This window comes from Schistocerca nitens, chromosome 8, assembly GCF_023898315.1.
Source record: "Schistocerca nitens isolate TAMUIC-IGC-003100 chromosome 8, iqSchNite1.1, whole genome shotgun sequence".
Taxonomy (NCBI): Eukaryota; Metazoa; Arthropoda; class Insecta; order Orthoptera; family Acrididae; genus Schistocerca; species Schistocerca nitens.
Genome location: NC_064621.1, coordinates 25,070,522 through 25,095,614, shown reverse-complemented (window position 1 = coordinate 25,095,614; position 25,093 = coordinate 25,070,522). Strand labels below are relative to the sequence as shown.

Genomic DNA, 25,093 nt, shown 5'->3' with positions numbered 1-25,093 from the left:
GCAAACCTACGTTTCTAGCATTTGTAGACTTAGAGAAAGCTTTTGACAACGTTAACTGGAATACTCTCTTTCAAATTCTGAAGGTAGCAGGGGTAAAATACAGGGAGCGAAAGGCTATTTACAATTTGTACAGAAACCAGATGGCAGTTATAAGAGTCGAGGGGCATGAAAGGGAAGCAGTGGTTGGGAAAGGAGTGAGACAGGGTTGTAGCCTCTCCCCGATGTTATTCAATCTGTATATTGAGCAAGCAGTAAAGGAAACAAAAGAAAAAATTCGGAGTAACTATTAAAATTCATGGAGAAGAAGTAAAAACTTTGAGGTTCGCCGATGACATTGTAATTCTGTCAGAGACAGCAAAGGACTTGGAAGAGCAGTTGAACGGAATGGACAGTGTCTTGAAAGGAGGATATAAGATGAACATCAACAAAAGCAAAACGAGGATAATGGAATGTAGTCAAATTAAATCGGGTGATGCTGAGGGGATTAGATTAGGAAATGAGACACTTAAAGTAGTAAAGGAGTTTTGCTATTTAGGGAGTAAAATAACTGATGATGGTCGAAGTAGAGAGGATATAAAATGTAGACTGGCAATGGCAAGGAAATCGTTTCTGAAGAAGAGAAATTTGTTAACATCTAGTATAGATTTAAGTGTCAGGAAGTCGTTTCTGAAAGTATTTGTATGGAGTGTAGCCATGTATGGAAGTGAAACATGGACGATTACCAGTTTGGACAAGAAGAGAATAGAAGCTTTCGAAATGTGGTGCTACAGAAGAATGCTGAAGATAAGGTGGGTAGATCACGTAACTAATGAGGAGGTATTGAATAGGATTGGGGAGAAGAGAAGTTTGTGGCACAACTTGACTAGAAGAAGGGATCGGTTGGTAGGACATGTTTTGAGACATCAAGGGATCACAAATTTAGCATAGGAGGGCAGCGTGGAGGGTAAAAATCGTAGAGGGAGACCAAGAGATCAATACACTAAGCAGATTCAGAAGGATGTAGGTTGCAGTAGGTACTGGGAGATGATGAAGCTTGCACAGGATAGAGTAGCGTGGAGAGCTGCATCAAACCAGTCTCAGGACTGAAGACCACAACAACAACAACAACTTAGGTCTGTCCAAAACAATTCAAAATGAACTGCTGGAATGAGTTACGCCTTAATCTCATCAGGAGAGAATTGTCGAAGGAAAATTTCTATGCACTCAAATCGACAAAACAACTGTCTGTGCAAATTTGTCACAACTGGTCACAATGTTTGAACTATGCAGCTGTTCTCAGTCAGCTAGAGAAAATGAATGTAAATGAAACACCTCAAAAACTGATAGCTCGGTGTTATGACGGTGCTCCTGTTATAAGTGGCCACAAAAGTGAGGTTCAAATCAGAATTAAAGAAGTTATGAAAATACTCGCTTTATTCATAGTTATCCATATTAAATAAATTTAATTACTGAATGTTGTGTGATACACAACAAGCAGGTACAGATATTCTTCAGCAATGTGGAAGGAATTTTTACCTTTTTCCCAGAGTCTCCTAAACGCACAGCCATTCTTGACAGAGTGTGAAGAAACCTATTCCTCATTCAATCACATGGAATTTCAAATCATGGAATGTAACCACTAAAAGCAAATGCCAAAAGGAAATTGTTGGGTGTATGGAAAAAAATGATGGTGATACTAATGATCACAGGATGATACACAACGTTATGGGACTGAAGTCTTTCCTGAAGATGCAGATCTCCTCTTCTGGATACATTTTCTGATAAAGTCATGCCTCACTGTGGCACTCTGTTCAGTAGACTACTCCAAAGGAATAACAATGCAGTGAAAACTGTTTAATACATATCTCGCTTTGCAGCTTCTCTCCAGAATGTTAGGGCCTCATCATAAATTAACAATCACTGAGAACAGACAGAACTGACTGCAAAATTGGAGCATTTCACTGAATCTAGAAAGGTGCATGCACGAGACATCTGTTACCACATCGCAACTCAGATCAGTGAGAGACTAAATTTTAATGATAACTTGTCAACTGCACCACTGTTTGAACAGTCACCATTTTTTAAACATAAAGTTGTTTTCTACAGAAAGAACTGAAAGCAGTTATCAATTTGATTAAACCAGAGTCTTCACACTTACATCATGAACTGAATGTGTTGAACAGTGGAAAGGATTTTATGAAAGTGTCAGGTGCTTTAACCTTGCTGAACTTACTTTATGCAAATAATATGGAAAAACTTTTCCTGGAAGTGTCAAACTTCTGCAGATGCTATTAATCTTCCCAATCATGACAGGACATGCAGATCGCTGCTTTTCTACATTAAAGTGAGTGAAAACATTCATAAGTAATACAACGAATGAGGACAAACTTTATATGCTTAAGATGTGTTCTCAAAAAAAAAAAAAAAAAAAAACTACTGAATCAGCCAAATTTCTATAAAATGGCCATACACCATTTTGCGGTCTATAAGCGGAGAGGAGCTGACTTCATCATCTACAAACAAATGAATTAAGGGAATCAAAAGTGCATTAATAATTTTCTGACACTTCAGCACGTGAAACCATACTACAAATGACATGTTTTGGGCACATCTTTAATGTCCTGTACCACTTAAATCCGTATTTACATAATACACAAGTATACATATGATAAATGTGGTACATGTAAATTAACAAGGCAGTTGCACATGTCATGATCACAGCGCAATATCCATGACACCATGGAAACATCACTGTTTTGTTATGCAAACTCAAACGCCATGGTATGGATGCACAAAACATTAAACATCTGAAGTACAGAAATGAAACCATCAAAGACAAAGCAGGCAATAATGCTAAGGTGACCAATGACTGAAATATGGCAAATGACGCACTTTGCAGCCCTGAATTTAAACTCGTCTTAACCACAACCTTGCGGTGTGCAATGTATCCACGAAAAGGCTGTCGGCAATCTGCAGCAGAACTACAATCACAATTGCTTTGTTCACAGCAATTGAAGCTAACCTCTACAAGAAAACTCAAGGCGTAAAATTTTTTGTCTCAGTGGTAAAAGCAAACTTTAATTTCTTGCTGTCTTTGGTTACCTAATACTATCCTTAAACTTGCTACACAAGCTGGAGCATTACCAACCGATGAACAGTCCTGGTTGGCACCTGGTTGCTGATTATGGATGACACAGATAGATTCCAAACGAAAAAAAAGAATGACGACAAGAAAAATAACAGCAAAGTAAAAAATCAGTACAATGGTGAAAATGATAGGCAAAAAGTATAAGCAATGAAAGAAAAAAATATATTTAAACCAATTAACTGGATAAAAATAGTAATTAAAGTATTTTGATTAGATTTGGAAACAAAAAATTTCAGAAGGCCAGACCCAGGATCTGGCTTCCAAACACATCAAGGAAGAAAGCCAGACAAGGAACTGGAAGTGAACTGACCAATAATTGCTGTTGGAGAAAACCAGCTCCAATGCGTGAAGTGTCAACTATCATTTCAATTAATTTTTTTTTTTCAGACTATAGTACTACTGACAAATTTTTCTTTGATGTTCATATTACAATGTTATTTCTGCTTAATGTAAAGCTATCAATCAAAATCTTGTTCATATACGAATGTCAACAAACTACAAAATTGGTTGTATATACTATTAAACCCACTTTATGTTATTCTCATTACATTGTATTATGTTTATAGAAGCTTGACAATGGCATAATACCACAATTGGAACAGTGCTAAAATTGCAATCATACAATAAAGCACGAACAGCTGAAAGCACAATAACATCATTTAAGAAGCAACGATAATGGCACATGATGTTATATTTGGCTTGTGTAACAAGTTCAAGTCGTTTACTTCCAGTAACTTCAATTCATTAAATCACAGTTTTATAAGAAATAAAGGATACAACAATTGTTCCCTTTGGAACTGGAGTCATTTTGGCTCCTGGAGATGTAAGTCCCGGACACATAATGTTAGCACCACTAAGGACAAATCGAATAGCTCCCTTATCAACCTGCTCCCATGGCAACAGGAATGGATCTGTAACAAAGAAACGATCATACATCATGATGTGTGCTAGGTGCCAGACGAAATTGATGGATGAGTAACGCACACATAAATCAAGCTGGCATAGCCAACAATGAAAGGTAAAATCTTATGAGTTTCGTCAGAACTACTTGCTGGTTCTTATTTATCTGATGTCTCAGATCAGTTAAAAAAAAAAACAAAATCCCAGAAACCTGTAACTTATAAGAAAGTATCTTAAACTGCTAGCTAGCTAGCTCAACAATGCTCTAATGTAAAAAATGAAGAATCTCCTTATTATCAAGTGCTAATAAACGAAAAAGTATGATAATTTCAAACTAAGACAGAAAGCAATATTACACTGTCTAAACTATAACAACCATAACAACAACAACAACAACAACAACCAGTTATACATGAAACTATAACATTTGAAACACTGGAAAATCCAGGATGGAATGTAACAATACCAGAGAAGGGAAGTTGCTACTTACCATACAGCGGGGATGCTGAGTCGCGAGAGGCACAACAAAATCCCAAATTCAACCATGCAGGACTAGTTAAAGACCTTCTCTCTTTCTCCCAGTCCCTACCGTGGAAACACTTTTTCGCCACCAACCTGGCCAATCAGATTCAACCTAAGACCAATATTGAACCTTGCCTACTCAGTTCATTCCTCCATCCAACCGTGATCCACCCCCACTGCCTCCAAACCACCACCTGTTAACTTTCCAGAATTTCTTAACCTCGAACCTTGTCTCAACATCATTCCCCAAATCCCTCAACATGCAAACTAACCTTACTTCCGCAGAAAGAACCGCAGTCCGCCATCTAAAAACTGATCCCGACCTTATAATCCTACCTGCTGACAAAGGCTCCAACACCGTTGTTTAGAACCGTAAGGATTATGTGGCAGAAGGACTCCATCAGCTGTCAGATACTTCCAGTAATCCAGCAGAATCTCCAGTCACTACTGAAATCCTTAGGCCCATCCCAGAACCTCTCCCCAGAGTCCATCTCTCTACTGACCCCTACCACTCCTGCACTCCCACCTTCTACATGTTGCCTCAAGTCCATAAACCCAACCACCCAGGACACCCCATTGTGGCCGGTTACTGTGCCCCCACTGAGAGAATCTCTGCTCTCACAGACCAACACCTTCTACTTATTACCTGGAACCTATCCTCCTATATAAAAGATACCAACCATTTCCTTGACCGACTCTCCACAGTTCCTGTCTCTTTACCACACGGTGCACTGCTTGTCACTATTAATGCCACCTGCCTGTACACTAACATTCCTAATGCCCATGGCCTTACTGCTATCGAACACTACCTTTCCAGACTCCCTATGGATTCCAAACCAACAACCTCCTTCCTAGTCTCCATGACCAACTACATCCTCACCCACAATTACTTCTCCTTTGAACACATTACCTACAAACAAATCTGCGGTACGGCTATGGGCACCCACGTGGCATCATCCTATGCTAACCTATTGAGGGCCATCTAGAGGAATCCTTCCTAAAAACCCAGAATCCGAAACCCCTCACCTGGTTCAGATTTATTGATGACATCTTTGCCATCTGGATTGAAGGTGAGGATACCTTATTCACATTCCTCCAGAACCTCAACAACTTCTCTCCCATTTGCTTCACCTGGTCCTACTCAACCCGACAAGCCACCTTCCTACATGTTGACCTTCACCTCACGGATGGCTACATCAGTACCTCCGTACATATCAAACCTACTAACCACCAGCAACACCTCCACTTCGACAGCTGCCACCCATTTCATACCAAGAAGCCTAGCCGCCTGTGGTTGTCGCATCTACAATGACGAGCAGTCCCTCTCAAAATACAGGGTGATTCAAAAAGAATACCACAACTTTAGGAATTTAAAACTCTGCAACGACAAAAGGCAGAGCTAAGCACTATCTGTCGGCGAATTAAGGGAGCTATAAAGTTTCATTTAGTTGTACATTTGTTCGCTTGAGGCGCTGTTGACTAGGCGTCAGCGTCAGTTGATGCTTTGATGGCGACCGCTCAACAGAAAGCTTTTTGTGTTATTGAGTACGGCAGAAGTGAATCTACGACAGTTGTTCAGCGTGCATTTCGAACGAAGTATGGTGTTAAACCTCCTGATAGGTGGTGTATTAAACGTTGGTATAAACAGTTTACAGAGAATGGGTGTTTGTGCAAAGGGAAAAGTTCTGGACGGCCGAGAACGAGTGATGAAAATGTAGCACGCATCCAGCAAGCATCTGTTCGCAGCCCAGGAAAATCGACTCGCAGAGCTAGCAGAGAGCTGCAAATTCCACAATCAACTGTATGGAGAGTCCTACGAAAAAGGTTAGTTATGAAACCTTATCGTCTGAAATTGGTTCAAGCACTGTCTGCAGCTGAAAAGATTAAAAGAATTGATTTCTGTGATTTTATCCTTGCTCAAATGGAAACAGATGAATCTTTCGTTTCAAAGATTGTGTTTAGTGATGAAGCAACTTTCCACACTAATGGGGAAGTCAACCGTCACAATGTCTGTATATGGGGCACTGAGAATCCGCGGGAAACAACTCAGTATGAACGTGACTCGCCTAAGGTGAACGTTTTCTGTGCCATTTCAGCCAATAAAGTTTTTGGTCCCTTTTTCTTCGAAGGTGCTACTGTAACTGGACTACAGTATCTGGAGATGTTAGAGAATTGGCTGTTCCCTCAGCTCGAACAAGAAGCACAACAATTCATATTTCAGCAGGATGGAGCGCCACCACATTGGCACTTATCTGTCCGTAACTACCTGAACGTCAACTACCCGAGGCGATGGATCGGCCGCCAGGCAGCCCGTGACAGAGCACTTCATCACTGGCCTCCAAGAAGCCCTGATCTTACCCCCTGCGATTTTTTCTTATGGGGGTATGTTAAGGATATGGTGTTTCGGCCACCTCTCCCAGCCACCATTGATGATTTGAAACGAGAAATAACAGCAGCTATTCAAACTGTTACTCCTGATATGCTACAGAGAGTGTGGAACGAGTTGGAGTATCGGGTTGATATTGCTCGTGTGTCTGGAGGGGGCCATATTGAACATCTCTGAACTTGCTTTTAAGTGGGAAAAAAAAAACTTTTCAAATACTCTTTGTAATGATGTATAACAGAAGGTTATATTATGTTTCTTTCATTAAATACACATTTTTAAAGTTGTGGTATTCTTTTTGACTCGCCCTGTATACTGAGGGTATCACTGAAGCCTTCACTGATCATAATTATCCTCCAATCCTTGTACAAAAACAAATCTCCCGTGCCTCATCTTTCCAGTCTCCCACCACCTCTGAAAGTCCCACAGTCCAGCCACAGAGGTACAGTCCCCTCTTAACTCAGTACCATCCGGGACTGGAGCAACTGAATTACATTCTCCGCCAGGGTTTCCATTACCTCTCGTCGTGCACTGAAATGCGAAATGTCCTGCCCACTATCCTTCCCACCCCTCCTACCGTGGCATTCTGCCGTCCACCGAACCTACACAAGATACTCGTCCATCCTTATACAACCCCTGCTCCCAATCCCTTACCTCATGGCTCATACCCCTGTAACAGACCTAGATGCAAGACCTGTCCCATACATCCTCCTACAACCACCTACTCCTCCAGTCTGGTCACTAACATCACCTATTCCAAAGGCAGGGCTACCTGTGAAACTAGTCATGTGATTTACAAACTAAGCTGCAACCACTGTGCTGCATTCTATGTAGGAATGACAACCAACAAGCTGTCTGTCCTCATGAACGGCCACTGACAAACTGTGGCCAAAAAACAAGTGGACCACCCTGTTGCTGAACACGCTGCCAAACATGATATCCCTCATCTCAATGACTGCTTCACAGCCTGTGACACATGGATCCTTCCCATCAACAGCTTTTCTGAATTGCGCAGGTGTGAACTTTCCTGCAATACATCCTACGTTCCCGTAACCCACCTGGCCTCAACCTTCGTTAGTCACTGTCCTCACCCATCCAGCCCCCTCCTTGTTCCCATTCCAGCACTACACGGCCGTCATTTCACCGCCACACCCAGTCTTTTAATTTCTTTTTATTTCTCTCCTTTCCGCTACTTGCCCCCTCCCCCCTCCGCACCTTCTCTCCTGCCCTCCGTCTAAACTGTAACACTTCACTGTCCACCACTCCCACCATACTATCCCTCCTTCTGCCTCCTCCTTACCCCCACCCAGTCGCCACTCCCACCATGCACTGGTGCTGCTGCTCGCAGTGTAGTTTCAGCTCTTTGAGATTGGCGCACGTGTGTGTGTGTGTGTGTGTGTGTGTGTGTGTGTGTGTGTGTGTGTGTGTGCGCGCGCGCGCGTATGTGTGTCTACTGCTGACAAAGGCCGTAATGGCCGAAAGCTATAATTGTGTGAAACTATAACATTGGTTTCTTTATTCTTTCATCTCTCTCCAACGTACAACATACACACAACAGAGTAATACTTAATCCCAGTGGGGACGACAGTCTTGTTCGCAGAATGACAGAATTTCAAATAAACTCATGATTAGTCAAATTGGTTACTATGTGTATAGACAAAACTTTATGCCATATAAAGCCACTGGTAGAAGAATCAGATAATTTTAAGGTCTAAACTGGACTGAGACAAGGAACCACCACTGCACATGTATTATAAACCTCATCTTAGAGGACACTGATTTACTAAAACTAATACACAACAAATCCAATTACAGAATATGAACATTATTAGACTTGCCTACATCAATGGTGCAGCATTAATAAGCACAGTAGAGTCCTGTTAATCTGAACTAATTGGGACCTGACACTGCTTGGATTACCGATTTGTTCGGATTAGCCAGAATTACAGTGACCAGTTTCTAGAATGAAGTATACCATAAGCACAGTAGAGTCCTGTTAATTAGAACTAATTGGGACCTGACCTTGTTTGGATTACCGATTTGTTCGGATTAGCCAGAATTACAGTGACCAGTTTCTAGAATGAAGTATACCAAGCAGGTAAGTAGGTACACCATGGTAAAAATGGGAACAAGTGTGGAAACAACGGCTCACTCTCACTGCCTGCCCCAGTTTTTGTGCATTGTTGAGACCTTTGTAGTGTCCGAGGTCAGTGCACTGCCAGATGGCTCGCAAAACACTTCATTATGTTATTTAGCAATTGTTGGCAAGTGTAACAGTTGTATTGTATTTGTTCAGGTGTAGTGGTGTACGTATTTTTATCACGAATAAACAGAAACATACAACGTTATCTCTCAATGAAAAACTGAACGCTCTGAAGCAGATAAAAAATGGTGAGAATGTATCTACAATGGCAACAGAACTGGGTGTTGGTAAAGCAACCATTTGTGATTGAAAGAAGAACCGAGTGAAGCTTGAACAGTCCTGTCTTTGGGAAAAACACTCAAAATTCGGCAGACTTTGAAACAGTCACAGTACGATAAAGTGGATGAAGCTCTTTTTCTTTGGTTTATCCAGGAAAGAGAAAGGGGAGCTCCTTTGAGTGGAGTACTGGTTCAGGAGAAAGCTGTTTACCTGAACAATTTAATTAATGGTGATGAGTCTTTTAGTGCGAGTATGGGCTGGTTGGACAGATTCAAAAAACCATCATGGAATCTGTCAGGTAACAATTACTGGTGAGAAGCTTTCTTCTGACCATGATGCAGCGAAGGAATACTTGGATGAGTTTGAAAAAATGATAAGAGAGGGAAAGTATTCTCCCCAACAAATTTATAACGCTGACGAGACTGGCCTTAATTTTAGGGCATTGCCAACAAAAAGCCTGGCATCAAAAGCAGAAGACCATGCTCCTGGTTTTAAAATATGCAAATATCATGTGACTTTATTAGTGTGCTGCAATGCCACTGGTAATCACAAGCTGCCTTTAATGCTGATCGGCAAATCTGCTATATTATTGCAACAAGAAAAAAACATGGATGGATGGTAAACTGTTCAAAGAATGGTTTCACAGCCAGTTTGTTCCCTCCGTTCGACAGTTTTCTACGGGAAATACTGTTTCCCCATGCAATCCTTTTGATTGATAACGCGACATCTCACGCCAGCACTGAGGAATTATGTGATGGAGAAATTTTGGTGAAGCTTTTGCCACCGAATGTTACACCACTTCTACAGCCGATGGACCAGGACATACTGCAAACATTAAAACTGATTTACAGAAAACAATTTTTAAGAATGGTGATCCAAGATTATAGCATTCCTTTAGTGGACAAAATAAAAAATACCTATGTGAAGGATGTTGTTTATTGGGCCACTGTGGCATGGCAGAATATTTCAGAAAATACTCTGAGAAAATCGTGGAGAAAACTGTAGACATCCCTTGAATTTCAGGACAACCTAGTTGAAAATGAAGAGGACAATCTACTACAAATGATACAGACAATCCCTGGATGTGAAGCAGCTAGTGAAGGAGACACCGATGAGTGGATGGCAGCAGATGGGGCATGTGTGGAGAACCTTACTGATGCTGATTTAGTTCTGCTGTGACTCAAGACCAGGAAGAAGTGGACTGCTCTGACGGAAGTGACAATGAGCCTGAATGCAACAAAGGAGAGCTGGTGCCACATAGTGATGCAGCAGAAGCCCTTGACCTTGCACTACACATTATTTGGAGCAACAGCCCACTGTTACACCTGCTGATTTTTTATGTTTATGAGACAATGGCACAACTATGCGTCACATTAACAGACTGTCTTCATTACGCCAAAAAACAATGAGTTTTTGTCATCTAAAAAGTAGGGATAAAATGTCCACTGTGCTTTACTAAGTTTGACAGCTTTTCTTTCCGTTTTATGCATTGTTTAAACCTAATGTTTTCTTGCCAATTTTTCTAATACATGTTTACTGTACCGTGTAAATTAAAATAGTGTGTATGTACAGCAGTGTACTGCACAGTTTTCCATACTTAGACTAACATTTTTCATGTTCAGGTTCCAGGGGTTCGGATTAGTGGGACTCTGCTGTAGTTCCAAAACAGAATAAAACTGAATTATGCAAAACTATTAAAAAGAGCTGACAAAACATTACTATGATAATGAGGAGAAGACAGAAAATCTGAAGTGATACATCTTTCAAGGCAGATGGATTGACTTTCAATATAGTTGATCACTTCAAGTATGTACTGTAGTGTATCAACCGTATTTGGTCAAAAAATATGCCAGAGTGGAAGTGAGTTGCAACAGAGCCAACCATAGGCAGGTAGGAGTGTTATGCAGAAGGATGAAAGCCTTTCCTCACTTGCCGCCACAGAAATGTTTAGAGTGCATGCCTCAAGCCCTAAACAAACATAGTCTGAGGCATGTAAGTATTCAGCAATTCATGAACTAAAGCATTCTCATCTCAATATCACAGCCTACATGATGAGCCTGAGGCACCCGGAACAACATCCCTGCTGTTTGCCCACGAGACAGGGCAGTATGCCCTCAGTCACAAGGAACCCGCCTGCTCGCAGGACGAAGTTCATGGCTATCGTCAGCTGTGCTGCCATGGTGTCATCACTGTCGCAGACAGAGACATTGCTGACAGCAACATTGAGTGATGCCATGCTTGGCCCCACTCTTTGTACTCTCAGCAACAACAGACATCTACTGTTTCCCACGAGAGGTAATTGGACACCTCCACCAAGCTGTATCTGATGTACTACGGCTGAAGGCCGGAATAAACAAATTAACAGAACAGATCTGCGGTCGTCCTGACGTTCCATTTCACTCTCCACGGGTGACAATCCAAGTGTCAAAACAATACGGAGTCTTTTCAGTAAACACAACAAAACAGATCTAGGTACACATGTCTGTATCAGCAGCTAACAGAATGCTATACAGCTATATCAGCATCTTAAGGATTAAGATCACTTAGTGCTAACTTCCATAGTGTCTATGACAGTCACCTTCATTAGCAGTAAAGTTATGTGAGTGTGAAGCTTTAATGTTTTGAAATACAGTTGAGGAAAAACTATTAATATTAAAAAGTAAAACACTACGAAAAACTTTTGGATCTGTAATCATGAAAATATCACAGAATGGGGGGGGGGAATGAAGAACATGCAGAGTTGTACAAACAAAGCAACAGCATCAAAATGCTAAAAAGAGAAGGTTCAATTGGCCTGATCACAAAGCAAGAATGTTGGAGATAAAGATTACTCACAATAACATTCCACAAAACAATAGTTCGAATGAAAGGACAAAAAAGACCAAGAATTAGGTTACAAAGGCAATATCTAAGACGACTAAGGATCATATCTGAACCTATAACTAATTCACTCTACGGAAATAAATGGAAGAGGCTTGAAGAGCATATAAATCTAAATTTACACATGCACTCTGCAAACCGCTGTGAAATGTGTGGCACAGAGGGTATTTCCCATTGTACCAGTTATTACGGCTTTTTTCTGTTCCACCGAAAAATGGCTTGTGGGAAAAATGACTGTATGAACATCACTGTCAGCACTATAATTTTCTCCTCGCGATCCATATGGGAGCGATATATGGGGCATTTTAATATGTCCCTTAATTCACCATTTAAAGCTGGCTTTCTCCAGATTGTTTGTGTCCTATCATCAAGTGTCTGCCAGTTCAATTTCTTCTACATTTCTGCGACATTCTCCCATGGGTCAAACAAACCTGTGACCATTCATTCTACCCTTCGTTGTATATGGTCAATAAACCTGTTAGACCTATTTGGTAGCGGTCACGTACACTAGAGCAATACTGTAGACTGGATCACAAGTGTTTTCTAACTAATCTCCCTTGTGAACTGGTTGCATTCCCCTAGTATTCTACCAATGACCCAAAGTCTGCCAAGTGTTTTATCTATCACAGAGCCTATGTGACTATCCTATTTCATATGCCAACAAACTGTTACAACTGGGTACAGCGGAGCCTGCTCATAACAACACTCAATGGACCCTGAAAATTATGTTGTTATAAACAAGTATTATTGCAACCGAGAGTCATATTTCAATCGGTGGCAAATGGGGGGAAAAATAAATAAATAAATTTATTTAGTCTTTTTTTATTTTACATATTGTATCCATCCTTAAGCTTACATGAATACAGTGTATACAGCTGTATGCTGAGTACTCAACAAACTTCTTTATTTAGGAGTGAAGTAATCTATTTGCCTAATACACGCTCTATGTTCTACATTCATTACTTCATTTGCAATTCCACTGTTCTCCTCCCCTAGCTTCATAGAATATGTTCACAATTCTAATGCCTTCTGAAGCATCACTCACAGTAGGGATAGGCACTTTATTTCTTTCCTTCTCCCTCTTTTTCTTCACCTCTGTAGCTCACTTCATGTCACTGTGGGCCTGATTCTTCACTTCATTTTTAGTTTCGTCTTCAGTTTGCACTTCACTTCAGTTGTAACAAAGTCACCATTTATTGTTGTATGCATTTCATAGTCACACTCTTAGGAGTATCACAGTTGATTTGTGGCAATACTGCAGATAGCAGCAGATCAGCGTCATCAAACACATCTTCCATTTATATGGCATTTATTCCTTCTGTTGTACTTTCTGCACGACAGAAACAGTTCTTGATGGTTTAGGCTGTGACCCGGTTCCAAGCTCTGGTAATGCATCTGATCACATCCATCAGTGTAATAGAATAACCTGCTTTTCTCAATGCATTGCATCATTTTCATTAACACGAGCTTGTGACAGTGGAATTTCACACTCCCAATTACTCTTTGGTCCATTGGCTGCAATAAGTTTATCATATTTGCAGAATTTTTTTTTAAAAAAAGCAGCTTAATATTCTCCAGATGAGAGAGAGCACAATGTGCTGGAGAGTTGTCAACAAGAAGCAGTCTCTTCCTTTTCTGAGCCCTGATCCCAACATCTTATTTCAACTTCAAAGAGCTTGGAAATCATCCAGGAGTTTTTATTAGCACTGAAGTGCACTGGCAGATTTTCTACGTGCTTAAAACACCTAGATTTTTTTATTTACCTATCATGAGCAATTTTGTCTTCTCGGTTCCATCTGGAGTAGTACAAACCAGAACTGTTATTCATTTAGACAACTTGCTACCAACACATTTTTCACCCCTGAATTTTATAGTTTTGACAAGTGTCAATTTAAAGAAAATGCCAGTCTCATCTGCATTAAAAATGTCACAGTCTGCACATCCTTTATAAACTGTAGGCCACGTGGCAGTGAGCCACTGTTGGGTTGTTCAAGTATTCATACTGTTGGCTTCACTGCCCACTTTGCCAAAAATAATGCTGTGACGTTGCTTGAATCTGTCAATCCAGTCACTGCTGCACACAAATTTCTCATCTTTTAATTTATTGTCAAATTATTCTGCTTTCACCATAACAAGAGGTCCACTAATGGGTACACTGATGTTTTTCTGTAGCTTAATCCACTTAAGCAGCACTTCAACCATGTCACCCTGTTCAGCTTTCGTAACTGCTTGATTTTATATCCATTTTGTTCAAACACAATAATGATTTTATCCTTGTTCATACAAATCATTTAGAATGTGGAAATTACAGGGCCAAATTAATGACACATATCAACCTTTTTAGCTCTGTTCTCAATTTCATGAATCACTTTCACTTTTCTTTTACTAGCCATGCTGTTCTAAAATGCATGCACTTCGCAACAAACTGCTATGGAAACTAACATCATGTGTACTTTGGCGAGTTCTGCAACTGTCATCACTACTGTAGTACGAATGTGTTAGGTCAGCAATGAGGTGAGGGGTCTATACAACACCCATCATTGATAGAAGGCCAGAGAGAAGATTATGCCACATTGCCATATTACAACAACAGGTTTCGTTCTACAGTACACTGATTCTTGGAAAATCTTGTAGCTAACTGAGGTTGAAAATCACATTATATACAAGGTAAATGCATATACATTTGCTGTATTAAGCAAGGATGAGAAGAATGTTCCTTATGAGGAATATGGTTATACCACAGAAATCACGACATTATAGCCGAGTTGTCGTCGTAACCGATGTCATTACAAGAAAGTTCGACCGTATTTGTAAAAGTTGACTGATCTTAACTGTGACTCTCTGATATTGTAGTCATAAGAAACATTTTCCATTCTGCGAAGTGCAAATCTTTACTTTGCTGAACATTTAAACCAAGTTACCACTCTATGCATCACTTTTAAATATTATCATGATCTTACCGCATATTTCTGCAGCTCTTTTTCAGACAGTATTTCATCATACATAATTGTATCTTCTACAAAAGTCAGACATTACTATTAATTTTGTCTGCCAGATCATTAATATACAACATGAAGAAGAAGAGCTCCAACTCACCTCCTTGAAGCATCCCTAAAAGTTACTTTTAGATCTGTCAATGACTCTCCATCTAGGATATCATGCTGTGTCCTCCCTACCAAAAATTCCTCAATCCAGTCACAAATTTCACTTGATTCTCCATATGATTGTACTTTTGATATTATGCATAGGTGTGGTACCGAGCCAAATTCTTTATGAAAGTCAAGAAATACAGCATCCACCTGACTGCCTTGCAAGTTGGGTTTCACACATCTTATTTTTTCAGAATATAAACTGGTTTGCATGGAGGTAATACCGATTGAGACGCCTCCTTCAGTTTAAGCTCAGAACATGTTCTAAGATTCAACAACAAATATATAAAATAAAGGGAAGGCAACCTCTCACTCATAGTCAACTGAAATGTGGCACATACAAACATGAAGCAGAAAATATTATTTACACTAGCTTTTGAGCTCTCTCTCTTTCTCTAGCAGAAGTGTACACACAACTGTACACACCAGTGGTTTCAGTGAGACTTACTGTTTATTATCGACAGCAGTTGCCTGTCCAGATTAGGAAAGGACGCAAGAGGCAAGGAGGTGATAGCGGGATAGTGTGAGGTAGGTTTTTTGGCAGATGGCACAGCAGCTGCACAAAAAGACACAAGGAATTCAGATGGTAGAGCATGTAAGAGAGAGAGACAGTGCCTGCATGGGGGGCGGGGGAAGGGGGGGGGGGGCGCAGATGGCACAGCAGCTGCACAAAAAGACACAAGGAATTCAGATGGTAGAGCATGTAAGAGAGAGAGACAGTGCCTGCATGGGGGGCGGGGGAAGGGGGGGGGGGGGGCGCACAGTACACGATCTGGAGGGGAAGAGAGAAGGAAAAGGTGAGGTGAGGCAGTGGAAAACAGGTTAGTGGAGATTTAGGCCAAGGGGTTGTGTGAGTGTGGGATATGCTGGAGAGAATTGCCACCTGCGTAGTTGAGAGAAACTAGTGCTGGAAGGAGGTTTTCAAATGGCTTTCATGGTGAAGCAGCTTTGTAAGCCGTTTATATTGTGGTGCACAGGATGTTTGACAACTGGACGGTCAAGTTTGCTCTTTGCCACAGTTTGGCAGTGGCCGTTTATTCAAGTAGACAGTTTGTTACTTGTCATGCCCACATAGAATGCTGCACAGTAATTGCAGAATAGTTGTTACATAAGATAGCTGCTCTTGCATTTGCCACTGCCTTTTACAGGGTAGGAAATGCCTGTGACTGGACTGCAGTAAGAGGTAGTGGGTGGGGGTAAGGAACAGGTCTCGCACTTGACTCAATCTCAAGTGTATGACTCTGGGGGGGGGGGGGGGGCAGGAGGATTGGGAGCAGGATTCAAATAGGGATAGACAAGGACATTCTGTAGATTGTGTTGGCAGCAGAACACAACTTTGGGTGACATGGATAGAATGGCACAGTGAGAGGCAGTCAGAAACCTGGTGAAGAACATAACTGAGCTTCAATCACGCAGTCTCACCCAGGCCTTGAAAAGCTCAACTCTATTCTTTACGAGGACACTGACTACCTCCCACTATGCCCTGAGATGAGTGATGGTATCCTACCCAAAACCCTATATACATTACCCAAAACTGTATTCCACTGCTCACTCAACTTTCAGAATATCTCTGTTCCAGTCCCGCACCCCTTGAGTCATTCTCTTTTGATCGACATAAGTGCAAGATCTTCCCCATACAGCCACCCACCACCTCTTACCACAGTCCAGTCGCAGCAATTTCCTACTCTACAAAAGGCAGGGCCAAGTGTGAAAGGACGACAGCAAACTTAAACACTCAGTTGCCGAACATGCTGCAAACCACAACACAAATGACTAACAGTTGCTTCACTATGTGAGTCACTTGGATACTTCCTTCCAGAACTAGTTTCCCTGAACTACAGAGGTGTGAATTGTGTCCCCAGCATATCATGTGCTCTTATAATCCCCCTGGTCTAAACCACCACTAACCTATTTCCCACTTTTCCCCTGTTCTATTCTGTACACACAATTTCTCCTCCTCCAGACTGTGTACTGCCTTCTCCCATCACTCTTCCTCCCCTCCCTCATGTGGGCATATTCTCTCTCTCTCTCTCTGCCTCACATATGTTCCCTCTGCAATTCTTATCTTGTTGCACAGCTGCTGAGTCATCTGCTAAAAGACTTGCCTCCAACTCTCCCACTACCCCCCCCCCCCCCAATCTGCCCAGGCAACTGCTATCGATAATCAACAGTCAGTCTCGCCATGGCCACTGGTGTTGTTGTTTGGATACTGTAAATAGTGCAAATACTGTTTCTATGCACCACACATCACTCAGCTATAGGTAAGTGATTGTCTTCATTTTACATATTATTCCATCCAGGAATTTCAATATAATCCTACAACAAATGGATGTCAAGGCTATGGATTGGTAGTTTTGTGGGTCACTTCTGCAACCCTTCTTATAGACAGCATGTTGGAATATTGGTTAACAGAGAAGGTAAATCAGCCACAAACTGGTATAGAATTGATTTGTATTCCATTGGGTCCTAGGAGTTTTGTTCAATTTTAGCAATTCCCTCGGTTTCCCAACACCAATGACACTAATATTATATCACTCACCTTTGAAGCGGGGGAATTAAATTGAGGTAATACTACTAGGTTTTCCTTTGTAAATGAACATCTGGAAAATGATCCCCCTACTTGTCTACATCGATTTTGTCCTAATTTTTTAATTTACGCAGAGTGTGGACAGAAATGAACATGAAAGAAGTGTGTACTCCAGATGGCCATGCATTTTGAAAAAAAATTGCATTTTGGCTGTGGGTCGGGTGAGGGTCGAGACCATTATGCCAGAGTTGTTTCTGGCCAGTATTTGGTGCAGTACAGAATGGTAACCTGAAGGTCGTGGGGTCAATCGGCTAAATTGAAACATTTTTTATTTTCAATTTTTACCTTGCTTACACTGCAAATAAACTGAAACAACTCTCAATATATTGTACATATTAATATTTTCATAAAAGGTGTGAGAAGGATGGGCAAAGTAAAATTTAGGATTGCAAATAAATTTCCAAGAAAGGGTTGTGTTTCTTCAAGGACTTCAAAAATAACTTTCCAAGAAAGGGTTGTAACTGAAGTTTACAGGACTTTGTATTCCATTACTTTCATTTCAACCAACGAGCAGCCCTCAGCAGCTGAATGCAAACAATAGGGTCATGCTGCAGGTAAAATCAGCCCATCGAGAGAGAGAGATCACATTTCAAGAAGACTGCATCAAAATACATTACATCTTACAGCACCAGCCATCCCCACCAATAATTCCAATAATTGGCAAAATGATGCATTATGCATAGTTTGCTGTCGAACTATTTGTGCAATCAATGTAAATTAAGTTTCTTGTCAATATAAACTTTAAAACATTTGTGAAACTGTAAAAACGCAACTTTATAATGAGTGCAAGATGTGGACAATCACTACACCCTGTGCTTACTATGGTCATCATCCTGGCACACATAAATCATCAACTGTAAAATAATAAAGTGCCTGTATGTAATTTTATATATGAAGTTCTCAGTAAGTCTTACAGTCCCTTTGTGAAAGTTTATTTACAATCCAAACTTATCCTTTGCCTTTAGTTTTCAAGCTTTTTATAAAAATATTAGTAAATAGAATATCTTGGGAAGTATTTTGATTTATTTGCAGTGTAAGTAATGGAAAAAAGTAGATTTCTGCACAGGTACTTGATCCGATGACCTTTGGTTTACAACTCCAGACACTTCCCATGGCACAAAAGGCTAACTGGAATGTACACAAGCATAAATGGCTTATGCCTTGCCCTATCCATGCCAAAAATGCCATTCCCCCCCAAACGCTTGCCCATCTGGGGCTGCCACTTCTGTCACTTACATTTCTGGTCAATCTATGGAAAAACCATAAATCTGAATGAAACTGGTAACAGCAGGTGGGCGTAGTTCCCTTATGAGTTCAGCTTTTTTGCTTTTGCTTTGCTATCCTCAGTTTCAGATCCTGTCTCATCCTTGAGCGTCTGGACAGTAACAGCCTTTACATATGAGCAGAAATTCTTTGCGTTTCATTAGAGATCTTTCGGTAATATTCTGCTATAGTAGTTGCTGAAGGTTTCATGCTTTGCCCTCTTGAAAGCCAAATCATTTCAGTCAGAATCACTATCTGCAGCTCTATAGGCTTTGTTTCGCACCTAATATCTACAGGCTTTCTTAAAAGTTTCTTTACAGTGACTGTATACCAATGAGGGTGCATCTCACCATACTAGGTACATATCTATGAAATGTATGAACAACGATTCTTCTAAACCTGAGTCAAAGTTCTTCTGCATGCTCCTTTAAAGCTATAAATGTTTCAATTTCCTTATTGAGATACGATGCAACTGCATCTTTATCTACACTGTGTGATCAAAAATATCCGGACACCCAAAAACATATGTTTTTCATATTAGGTGCATTGTGTTGCCATCTACTGCCAGGTACTCCATATCAATGACAGTAGTCATTAGACACCGTGAGAGAGCAGAACGGAGCGCTCCATGGAACTCGCGGACTTTGAACGTGGTCAGGTGATTTGGTGTCACTTGTGGTAATGTGTAACAGGCAGACATCTATCCAGACCATTACACAGGAATTCGAAACTGCATCAGGATCCACTGCAAGTACTATGACAGTTAGGCAGGAGGTGTGAAAACTTGCGATTTGATGGTCGAGCGGCAGCTCATAAGTCACGCATCACGCTGGTAAATGAAAAACGACGACTTGCTTGGTGTAAGGAGCGTAAACATTGGACAAGTGAACGGTGGAAAAACGCTGTGTGGATTCACTAATCATGGCACACAATGCGGCGACCCAATGGCAGGGTGTGGGTATGGCGAATGCCCAGTGAACGTCATCTGCCAGCTTGTGTAGTGCCAACAGTAAAATTTGGAGGCGGTGGCGTTATGGTGTGGTTGTGTTTTTCATGGAGGGAGCTTGCACCCCCTGTTGCTTTGCATGGCACTATCATGGAGCAGACCTACGTTGATGTTTTAAGCACCTTCTTGCTGCCCACTGTTGTAGAGCAATTCGAGGATGGCACTGCATCTTTCAATACGATCGAGCACCTATTCATAATGAATGGCCTGTGGCAGAGTGGTTACACGAGAATAACGGACTGGCCTGCACAGAGTTCCCACCTGAATCCTATAGAACACCTTTGGGATATTCTGGAACGCCGACTTCGTGCCAGGCCTCACTGACCAACATCGATACTTCTCCTCAGTGCAGCACTCTGTGAAGAATGAACCACCATTCCCCAAGAAACCTTCCAGCACTTGATAGAATGTATGCCTGCGAGACTGGAAGTTCTCATCAAGGCTAAGGGTGGGCCAACACCATACTGAATTCCAGCATTACCGATGGAGTGCACCAAGAACTTGTACGTCATTTTCAGCCAGGTGTATGGATACCTTTGATCACTTAGTGTAGTTTTCTGTACATGTAAACCCTTCAACTTACTGTAGATGCCCTTTGTAATTTGGTAATTATTGTTGCTACCACTGCCTAATTGTCAGTGTTATCAGTTCCTATGTAGATATCCTCAAAGAGATCAGCTTGTTGCCATTAGATCCAATATATTTCCATCAAGACTTGGGCTCCAAACCATCTGTTCTAATAGTTTTAAGAGAAGGACACCACTTTGTTACTGATTGTTTAATTATTAAAGTTTCCTCCTCCGATGATGGTATGATTAGGGAACTTCCATACTAGTGAAATGAGTTCCTGGTTAAATATGGAGGCAAAGGTGTTTGATACAAGCATCCGATTATGACTCTGTGCCCACACTTTATACGGACAAGTAAACCTACCCAAGGGATAGACTTCTATTTTGATTGGCTTCGAATATGTTTTACTGTAGAGCAAAATAACACATACCTTTTTTTTAGTAAGTGGGTGAAATACCCTCTTGAAAATAATTTTTTTAAATAGTTCTGAATGAATACTGTTGAAACAGTAACAGATACCAGAAAAATTTAAAATAAAATGTATGTTACAATGATGCACCCATTTTGTTGAAAAAGTAATTTTTTTAAAAAAAACCTCTCCCCCGCACTATTTTGTTTTTCATTTCACCCTTCAACTAACAGAAAAACATATAGTATCATTAATAGAAAATTCAATCGAATATGATACAGTGCTATTTCAGAGATGTATTTGTCAGAAATAAGGTAAAAATATCTCTACACCACTGTACACATTCCCGATGTGTGTCACTATCAATGCCATTTGCCATATTGTGTTGTTTAATAAGTCATTTCCAGATATCTACATTCCAAATGTATATTCTATATACATTGTTCTACTTTTTGTTTCTTTTAATAAAATAAAAAGTACCTTGTGATGTATTTGTGTTTTCTTTTTAACATTTATGTATTTTTTATTTTCAATCTTTATTTAAATATGTTATATCTGGAATGGTTTGTAGATTATTGTTGTAACTTTATTGTAAAAAATGTACAATAAGAAGGAAGCGCAGAATTATTTCAAAAAGTGCTGAATGGGTGGGAATTTCGAACAAATTACTTTTTTGACAAATATCGGCGCTAATGTACATTAAAAACCATAGAACTTTTTTTTATCTGCTTCTGTTTCAATGGTATTCACTCAGAAATATTAAACTCATTTTTTTCAAGGGGATGTTTCATCTCCTTAACAGCTGATACAAGTATAAAAAAAATCTGCCTCTCTTATTTTGCTCATAATCAAAGCCAATCAAAACTGAGGTGTATCTCTCGGTAGGTTTACTTGTGAGTGTTGCAAAGACAATCTCACATGTGGCTTTAATTTCTTTCTTGGTGAATATGGGTTTCTTGTCTATTGCAACAAATACACCACCACTTACTACTAGTCTAGTCTTCTGTTATTTTCCAAATCTCAGTGCTTTCAGTTTCGAGTTTTAACCAGTTTTTGATACCTAGTACTATACGAGCTTCGCTGCTTTTTGAGAGTACTTCAAACTCTCAACAATTTGCTGTACGGGTTACCACAAGTTTCCCCAAGTGAAATTCCCTGATATTTCCCCGATTTCCAGACAAGTTTTAGGAGTTTTCCTTGACAAATTTTTTGAGATCTCAAGGGTAAATTAAGGTGTAAGTTGACAATTTGTCTTTTCAGCTACAGTACAAGAAACAATAGTGCAAATGAGGAAATATCTACAAAAGAACTAGCAAATATATGGTGGCTCATGATACGAGCAAATATCTTAAGTACTAACATGAACATCTTTGTTAATTAACTGTTTTTACATGGAGGAATGAACCATGGACCTTGCCGTTGGTGGGGAGGCTTGCGTGCCTCAACGATACAGATAGCCGTACCGTAGGTGCAACCACAACGGAAGGGTATCTGTTGAGAGGCCAGACAAACGTGTGGTTCCTGAAGAGGGGCAGCAGCCTTTTCAGTAGTTGTGGGGGCAACAGTCTGGATGATTGACTGATCTGGCCTTGTAACACTAACCAAAACGGCCTTGCTGTTCTAGTACTGCGAACAGCTGAAAGCAAGGGGAAACTACAGCCGTAATTTTTCCCGAGGGCATGCAGCTTTACTGTATGGTTAAATGATGATGGCGTCCTCTTGGGTAAAATATTCCGGAGGTAAAATAGTCCCCCATTCGGATCTCCGGGCGGGGACTACTCAGGAGGACGTTGTTATCAGGAGAAAGAAAACTGGCATTCTACAGATCGGAGCGTGGAATGTCAGATCCCTTAATCGGGCAGGTAGGTTAGAAAATTTAAAAAGGGAAATGGATAGGTTAAAGTTAGATATAGTGGGAATTAGTGAAGTTCGGTGGCAGGAGGAACAAGACTTCTGGTCAGGTGAATACAGGGTTATAAACACAAAATCAAATAGGGGTAATGCAGGAGTAGGTTTAATAATGAATAAAAAAATAGGAGTACGGGTAAGCTACTACAAACAGCATAGTGAACGTATTATAGTGGCCAAGATAGACATGAAGCCCATGCCTACTACAGTAGTACAAGTTTATATGTCAACTAGCTCTGCAGATGACAAAGAAATTGAAGAAATGTATGATGAGATAAAAGAAACTATTCAGGTAGTGAAGGGAGACGAAAATTTAATAGTCATGGGTGACTGGAATTCGACAGTAGGAAAAGGGAGAGAAGGAAACATAGTAGGTGAATATGGATTGGGGCTAAGAAATGAAAGAGGAAGCCGCTTGGTAGAATTTTGCACAGAGCATAACTTAATCATGGCTAACACTTGGTTCAACAATCATAAAAGAAGGTTGTATACATGGAAGAATCCTGGAGATACTAAAAGGTATCAGATAGATTATATAATGGTAAGGCAGAGATTTAGGAACCAGGTTTTAAATTGTAAGACTTTCCAGGGGCAGATGTGGACTCTGACCACAATCTACTGGTTATGAACTGCAGATTAAAACTGAAGAAATTGCAAAAAGGTGGGAATTTAAGGAGATGGGACCTGGATAAACTGACTAAACCAGAGGTTATACAGAGTTTCAGGAAGAGCGTAAGGGAACAATTGACATGAATGGGGGAAAGAAATACAGTAGAAGAAGAATGGGGAGCTCTGAGGGATGAAGTAGGGAAGGCAGCAGAGGATCAAGTAGGTAAAAAGACGAGGGCTAGTATAAATCCTTGGGTAACAGAAGAAATATTGAATTTAATTGATGAAAGGAGAAAATATAAAAATGCAGTAAATGAAGCAGGCGAAAAGGAATACAAACATCTCAAAAATGAGATCGACAGGAAGTGCAAAATGGCTAAGCAGGCATGGCTAGAGGGCAAATGTAAGGATGTAGAGGCTTATCTCACTAGGGGTAAGATAGATACTGCCTACAGGAAAATTAGAGAGACCTTTGGAGAGAAGAGAACCACTTGTATGAATATCAAGAGCTCAGATGGCAACCCAGTTCTAAGCAAAGAAGGGAAGGCAGAAAGGTGGAAGGAGTATAGAGAGGGTTTATACAAGGGCGATGTACTTGAGGACAGTATTATGGAAGTGGAAGAGGATGTAGATGAAGATGAAATGGGAGATAAGATACTGCTGAAGAGTTTGACAGAGCACTGAAAGACCTGAGTCGAAACAAGGCCCCGGGAGTAGACAACATTCCATTTGAACTACTGACAGCGTTGGGAGAGCCAGTCCTGACATAACTCTACCATCTGATGAGCAAGATGTACGAGACAGGCGAAATACCCTCAGAAGTCAAGAAGAATATAATAATTCCAATCCCAAAGACAGCAGGTGTTGACAGATGTGAAAATTACCGAACTATCAGTTTAATAAGTCACAGCTGCAAAATACTAACGCGAATTCTTTACAGACGAATGGAAAAACTGGTAGAAGCGGACCTCGGGGAAGATCAGTTTGGATTCCGTAGAAATGTTGGAACACGTGAGGCAATACTGACCTTACGACTTATCTTAGAAGGAAGATTAAGGAACGGCAAACCTACGTTTCTTGTATTTGTAGACTTAGAGAAAGCTTTTGACAATGTTGACTGGAATACTCTCTTTCAAATTCTGAAGGTGGCAGGGGTAAAATACAGGGAGCGAAAGGCTATTTACAATTTGTACAGAAACCAGATGGCAGTTATAAGAGTCGAGGGGCATGAAAGGGAAGCAGTGGTTGGGAAGGGAGTCAGACAGGGTTGTAGCCTCTCCCCGATGTTATTCAATTTGTATATTGAGCAAGCAGTAAAGGAAACAAAAGAAAAATTTGGAGTAGGTATTAAAATCCAG

At 40.6% G+C, this 25,093-nt stretch overlaps 1 protein-coding gene across 1 annotated transcript in view; it reads right to left on the bottom strand.

The window, feature by feature from the left end:
• Positions 1 to 25,093, bottom strand: part of LOC126198580 (malignant T-cell-amplified sequence 1 homolog) — a 68,773-nt gene that overhangs the window by 24,919 nt on the left and 18,761 nt on the right. Inside the window, exon 4 of the mRNA XM_049935017.1 lies at positions 3,905 to 4,038. Within this exon, the coding sequence (XP_049790974.1) occupies positions 3,905 to 4,038 (134 nt within the window). The remainder of the gene's footprint in view (positions 1 to 3,904; positions 4,039 to 25,093) is intronic.